We start from the raw sequence: 7,328 nt of genomic DNA, 5'->3' as shown, positions 1-7,328 counted from the left end.
CTCATTTCGTCGCACGCCCCCCCCACCCCCCCTCTCCTCACCCGCTGACACGACAGCCCCGTGTCACTTATGCAAAATACATACAGCAGTATTACACGCAGCACCACTTAAAGCACTGAATAATTACTGAGGCCCGAACAGGAGGTGGCGACGCTGAGGATCTGTTAATAAGATTGTGTGTTTTCCCGCTCCTGCGGCTGCTGCTGCTCCTGCTGCTGCTGCTGCTGCTGCTGCTGCAGGGACAGTTTAGTGCTAAACGCTGCATCATCATAGATTCATGAGACAGACTGATCAGCCAATCAGCTTCTCCCTCCTCTCCCTGTCGCTGCACTCGACCGGCGAAATGAGTCGCGTGTTCCTCTGCAGTCGGAGAACAAAGAGTTAGAATTAAAAACTTTAGGATTTCAGGCCAAAAACTTTAAATTTTTATCTGCTGAATGTAAAGAGAAAAATATTAATTAGTCAACTCAGAGTACTTTTATGGAGACTAAAGTATTTATGAGAACATTTCACAAGTTAGAATTTGATTTTAATAAATAGTAACAGCTGTTTGAAGTATAACATGATTTTAAAAAATCTGAAAAGATTATTACAAATTTTGGAGTAAAAAATATTCTTAAGCACTAAAATCATACCAAAAAAAATTTTTTTTATTCTAAGTTTCAGATTCAAAGTTTATTATAATTCAAATGATCTTTTTTGACCGAAACAAATCACAAACAAATTAGATTCAATATTTGTAAAAAAAAAAAAAAACCCAACAACAATTAAAGAGTAGGAAAAAGTTTTAAAAACTGAATTTCCAGCATTTAGTTCTTGAATTTTTTGAATTTATTTTTTTACAAATTCACTGATTACGACCTGGACTCTTCCAGTTCCTGTTTATGTGTTTGTTGGTTTGTAGTGATTTGGGTGAGGGGGTGAGGAGGGGGGTGAGGAGGGGCTGCAACTTACTTTTAAAAATTTCATCACATCAACATCAATCGTCAGATAAAATGTGAAGTCTCACAGGAGGGTCTGCCCCCCCCCCATGTTCAACATTCAGACATGAATTATTCACACTGAGACATGATTGAAATATTTATCAAATACATTAAAGCCATTAACAGACATAAATAAACCTCGTCGTCGTCGTCGCTGCTGCTGCTGTTCAAACAGGTTTGTACGGCATTAAAACACCACACGTCAGACTCTGGAGACCTTCTAGACCCTTCTCTGGGTTCTTCACTTCCAGAGACAGAGACCAGACACTGCCGGAAGCTTCCATCTGGTCCACGGTCACTTTATTAGTTTATCTGAACAGACGCGGTGTTTTACAGCCGTCTTTAATCGTCCTGACGTCCGGTCGTCGTCTGCTGCTGCTGCTGCTGCTGCTGCTGCTGCTGCATGATGTCAAAGAACAGAGAAATGATTTCAGGAGAAAGTTCTTCATCATTTCAGTGATACAGAACAGCTTTTATTCTTGTTATTATCTTATGGTCTGTCTAAAAGCCGATGATTATTATTAGGATTCTTGTTATTTCATGGATACTTTCTCTGAGTGGTTGGACGTTCTGTCTGAAGCCCCTCCAGCTGTAGCTGCACCTCAGCTCTAAAACCTCGGTCACATCTTCTCCGAGACACTTTTAAAGAGAGGCCAGATGGAGCAGAGGTGCATTCTGGGCCGTATTTCCCTGGCGCTGGTGCGCTGGAGGACGGAGAGCGCCCCCCAGCTGAGCGGCTCTCAACTCATTTTAGTGTCTGTTCTTCCTGTTGATCCATGAAATGTCCCGTCTCTGGTGACTCCTCATCTTTACTAATGTTCTTCCCAGCAGCACAGTTCGCCGCCGCTCCGCTATATATAAATATATATATAAATATATATATAAATATACACACACACGCACACTGTTCAGTGGGGGAGGGTCATAAATAATACCACCTGTCCAGGAGCGGGAATGCAGCGAAGAGGTGAAGAAACAGGAAGTTCATGCATGTGAGATGTGCTCATCTCCTCACTGTTACAACTGCAGTAACAGCAGCAGTAACAGCAGCAGCAGTAACAGTAACAGCAGCAGCAACAGTAACAGCAGCAGCAACAGTAACAGCAGCAGTAACAGTAACAGCAACAGCAGTAACAGTAACAGTAACAGCAGCAGTAACAGTAACAGCAACAGCAGTAACAGTAACAGTAACAGCAGCAGTAACAGCAGCAGTAATAGTAACAGCAGCCGTAACAACAGTAACAGCAGCAGCAGCAGTAACAGCAGCAGCAGTAACAGTAACAGCAGCAGCAACAGTAACAGCAGCAGTAACAGCAGCAGTAATAGTAACAGCAGCAGTAACAACAGTAACAGCAGCAGTAACAGCAGCAGTAATAGTAACAGCAGCAGTAACAACAGTAACAGCAGCAGTAACAGCAGCAGTAACAGCAGCAGTAATAGTAACAGCAGCAGTAACAACAGTAACAGCAGCAGTAACAGCAGCAGTAATAGTAACAGCAGCAGTAACAACAGTAACAGCAGCAGTAACAGCAGCAGTAATAGTAACAGCAGCAGTAACAACAGTAACAGCAGCAGTAACAGCAGCAGTAACAGTAGCAGCAGCAGTAACAGCAGTAACATTATTTCACCTCAGCATTAAAAAAATGTCTTTTGTCCATCGTTTGCTCCACAGACAGGTGGCGCTCTCCTCCACCTTCTTGTTGTCTTTCCATCACATCTGTCACTTTTATTTCACTAAAAGCATCTGCACTTACACACACACACACACTTAAACAAAATGTTTAAAATAAAATGTTTTTAACATTTTATTTTAAAATAAAATATTTTTGTTTGTTTTTTTGGACTGAGGTGAGGAGACTGAGGTGAGATCACGGTGATGTTCCTCCCAGTCCTGACGCTGCAGCATTAAAATGTGCAAATGTGTTGTTATTAAATATAAAGTGAGCGGCAGAACGTCTGAAAAATGTATCAAATGTATTATTTTTTTTATCAATAATTCAGGCTGTTTTTGTGTGAATAAATGATGGCGCCGTATTTAACTGCATGCATTAGTGAATATTCTTACCAGCAGAGGGGGCCGACGTTGAATATTTGTTTTTTGTTGTTGATTTCATTCTGACTTAGGTAGATTTTGATTTTAGTTTTTTCTTTTGTTTTTTGATTGGTTGGGTCGGAGCTGAGTGTAGCCAATGGTAACATCTCCTTACTCCACTGTTGCCAATTTGGGACCGAGGCAGAACCACCTCCTCCAGGAAGTGTAGTCACCACTGGCAGGTGTTGAACCTGGACCTCGGTCTCAGTCCCGGTGGCATTCTGGTGGAGGAGACTCTCAGGCAGGCGGCTTATCCCTTGTTCTGGTTCAGGGTTCACCTAAGAAATATTGTTTTTTCTCAATTCTCCCCAGACACACCATCCTGAGAAGCCACTTTTTCCTACCACAGGAAGCCCAAGAGAACACTATAGGTAGCAGTCTGACAGGCAAACTGAACCCTGGCCTTTTATATCCTGCCAGGTTTGAGAAGTTGGACATCACCCCTAAAAGCGCCCAGAAGATTAAGCCCGTTCTGGAGCGCTGGATGGCCGAGGCTGAGGCCCGCCACCGATCCGGCATGCAGAACCTGACTGAGTTTATCGGCAGCGAGCCTTCCAAAAAGCGCAAGAGGAGGACCTCTTTCACCCCGCAGGCGCTGGAGATCCTCAACAGCCACTTTGAGAAGAACACGCACCCGTCCGGACAGGAAATGACGGAAATAGCCGAGAAACTGAACTACGACAGGGAGGTGGTGCGCGTCTGGTTCTGCAACAAGAGACAAGCCTTGAAAAACACGATAAAGCGTTTGAAACAGCCCGAAATGGGCGCCGCGGCAACCATGGACCCTCTCGCCGACTCCCTGGAGGACCTCCCCAAATAAACCAGCGCTCTGACCAAAAAAAAAATATAAAAGTTCAGTGGAGGAGCGGCGGCCGTTTGGAAGGACGAACTCACGGGAAGCGACGTGAAAGCTGGACGGACGAAAAGAAAAAAACTTTGTGTTGTCGGTGTGATTTACCACGGTTCTGTACATGAGGCGAAAAACCAAAAACAAGAAAAAACGAAGAGATTAACGTGTAAGAATTATGTTTAGGAAAAGAAAAAAAAAATAATAATAATAATGGTGTGCTGTTTTTAACAGTTTTAGGTTCTGGTCTCCTCATAGACTATGTATAAAAAATGGGCGTGGCCACACCAAGGGTGATGAATTGCAATCCTGTTTAGAGGGAAAAGGACAATAACGCAGCAGAGGAATCCATCTAGGAACATTGTTCATGAAATTGACAGATAAAAATGTTGGAAAAAACAGTCCAATAGAATTTCAGATTTTTTTTTCCTTTTTTCTAATTATTGTCATTCTAAACTAGCTGTTGTTTTTCTATAGCTAACTTTTAGCTATAGTTCTAAGCTAATTTTGTGCTGTATTTCTTTTCTAAATTCTAGGGTCCAACTTTTAGCTACTACTGTTTGAACTTTTATACATTCGATAACATTTAACATTAAGGCTAATATTTGTTAATATATAAGATCGTAGTCGATCGACTTTTAGCTTTCTTGTCGATGAACTACAGATATTTTCTTTTTTTTTCCCAACTTTTAGCTGTGAACCAGCAAATGTATTTTCTTTCACATTTTCAATAATTTTCGATTTTTCTTCTTTTTATACTTTTTTGTCATTTTTTTTTGTATTCACTCATTTCTTTCATTGTAGTTTCTAGGCTAGCCTTTAGCGATCCTTCCTACAATTGTTTCTTCACATTTTTGTTTCCGTGGCTTCGTCTCCACCTCCCGTTGGCTACGTCCATTTTTGATGCACCGTCTCTGGGCTCGTCCAGGGACCGTCGTCCAAATTCCGGTTCCTACGCCGAGGAGGGGTTTGGTGACGAGAACATACCAAATGAAAACACTATTTACCAAAGTCTGTTGCATCTGAGTACGGAGAATAATTTTTGTAATGTAAATGTGCTCTAAATTTTTACATTTGTACGGGCAAATCTGAGCTACTCTGTGTGTGAGGTGGACTTTTATCTTTGTCTGGTTTAATTTTCCCTCTGCTGTTTGTATGTAAATATCTAAAACAAGGACAAAAAAAAAAAAGAAAAAACGAAAAAAAAAAAGCGACGATGACGTGGAACCGCACCAACGACGTTCACTTTTGGATATAAAAAATAAATATTATGGATTACCTTTGCTGTTCAACGGTGGCGTTATAACCAGTTGTGTTTCAGTCACGCTGTAACTTTGTACAACTTTTACAGGTATTTAAGGATAAACGGAGGTTAAAAAAAAGGATTGACAATGATGATGATGATGATGAGGAGGAGGAGGAGGAAGGGTTTCAGTGTCTGTCAAGTCTACTGCAGCCTTATTTTGGAGCTAAGGTGTCATTCTGTTGCCAAAGCCTGATAGCCAAAGAACACATCGAGATTCAGCTCATGGACTGGGGACGGTTTCCACTCCTGATTATTGATTTATTTATTGATTTATTTATATTTGTTTGTTTGTTTACATTGTTTTTTTCCTCTCCCTTTATTCTATTTGTTTTGCTACGTGTGTGTCGTGATTGACAAACAGGTCAAACTGTTGAAATCTTGTCTTTTTTATATTAGACATCCACCAAAACAAAAAAAAACGGTCCAAACAGTTCATTTATATTCAGTACGGTTCATGGTCAGGTGTTTTGAACCTTCTTCCATCTTTGGAAATCCTCAAAATGTCATTACATGTGCTTGGCAACATGAAAAAGTACAATACACACTTCCTGTCAGGTAAAAAGGCTAGTATCTCAAAGTACGGTAATACTTCAAAAATGGCCGCCATTGCTTCGTTGCAACACTTCCTGTTCAAGATTTACAAGAAATATACATTTGATTAGCGCTACTTCTTTTAACAGGTAGCTGTTGTACTATACATACTAGATGAAAGGGTCTTAGAACTTTTTTTCCCTCCAAAGGATATGATAGCATCTGTCTTAGAACTTTTTGACCTACCCTTTTATGTCGTGAAAAAAAGTGTTTTGTAAAAAAAAAAAATTTCAAATGTTGCCTTGCACTGGTAGTGATATTTTGAGCATTTCTGACTAAGGCCGTTGGTAGTTCAAATTCGAGCATCCATCCATCCATTCATTCATCCATCCATTCATTCATTCATTCATTCATTCATTCATTCAGTCAAATCACATGGAAAATAATGTATTTAAAATTTTGAACCAAAAAAAAAATTATCAAACTGCCAAAAAGACAAAAACTGAACTGAAGTCATTCCAGCTGTTGATGTTTTTTTTATTGTTTTATTTCTAATCTGAGTTTTTTGAGTTTGTTTTTTTTTCTTCACTCTGTTCTGAGTCTCTTCACGCTGGACATTTGTTAAAGTCACTCTTCATCACTTCAGGTTCTTCACATTTGTCAAAGGTTTAGAATGATTCGAGTTTCAGACTAAAAACAAGGCTGGAGTTAAATGTTGAAAATTAGTTTCATTTTTTTTTTTTTTTTTTTCTACAAATGTTCAGCCGTTTACTATTTGTACATTTTCCTTTTGTTAACTGTTTTAATTTTAGCTTTTTCTAACCCTCTGTTTAGCTTTTATGCTAACGCTGTGGTTTTTATGGTCTAAGATGATTCAAATTTTATTGTTACTTTTTTTAATTTTTTAAACATTTATTTCTACCTAATTATTGTTATAATTTGCTCTTGCTAACTCTGTCTGGCTTTTTCAAAGCTAACTTGACGTTAGCCTGAGAGACGCTAACTTGACGTTAGCCTGGGAGTGATAGCGGTTCAATACAATTACTTAAAGTAAAGGCATTTTTCCAGAGCTTGAAAACCTTGAAAACAGACCTTGAAAGTGCTGTATAAACCCTGAAGAGAAGAACATTTTAAAAATACTTTTCTTTTCTTTTTTTTTTATTTTGTTGAAGAAAATTCTCAGTGTCAGACGATCCATCAGACAGAAATATCACCAGTCAGTAGTTCCTCAGCAGTTTGTGATGTTTAACACTGAAGCTGAAAAACCAAAAACCAAAAGAGAGAGAGAGAGAGAGAGACTGACGAGAAGACGACACAGACACAAGTCCCGCCTTCGTCAACCTTGGACCAAAGCTCTGTCTGTTTATGCACATTGTACAGAAGGAACCGATTCACAGTGTAGACAATCTTTTTTCAAATCTGAGACTAAAGACCTGAGGCCTACAGAAGTGAACAGAACTTCATCCCAGCTTTGAACTAAACGGGGGGGGGAAAAAAAAAAAAAAAAAACGAGAGGGAAAAATAATTTCTGCACTGTGTCGTCAACTTTCACCGTTCACGTGGAGCCAG

General features: G+C 39.8%; 1 protein-coding gene across 2 annotated transcripts in view; it reads left to right on the top strand.

Annotated features, from left to right (window-relative positions):
* pou6f2 (POU class 6 homeobox 2) overlaps window positions 1-6,174 on the top strand; it is a 98,767-nt gene extending 92,593 nt beyond the window's left edge. Inside the window, exon 12 of one of the 2 annotated variants that reach the window (XM_017031709.2) lies at window positions 3,388-6,174. In XM_017031709.2, coding sequence (XP_016887198.1) covers window positions 3,388-3,895 — 508 coding nt within the window. In that variant the 3' untranslated portion in view covers window positions 3,896-6,174. The remainder of the gene's footprint in view (window positions 1-3,387) is intronic. The other variant, XM_025054461.1, reaches the window with a different exon arrangement.
* Window positions 6,175-7,328: the final 1,154 nt, after the last annotated feature.

Source organism: Cynoglossus semilaevis, chromosome 3, assembly GCF_000523025.1.
Source record: "Cynoglossus semilaevis isolate Cse_v1.0 chromosome 3, Cse_v1.0, whole genome shotgun sequence".
In the NCBI taxonomy this organism is placed as follows: Eukaryota; Metazoa; Chordata; class Actinopteri; order Pleuronectiformes; family Cynoglossidae; genus Cynoglossus; species Cynoglossus semilaevis.
The sequence above is the reverse complement of the archived record's forward strand: the minus strand, read 5'-3'. Positions and strand labels throughout refer to the sequence as shown.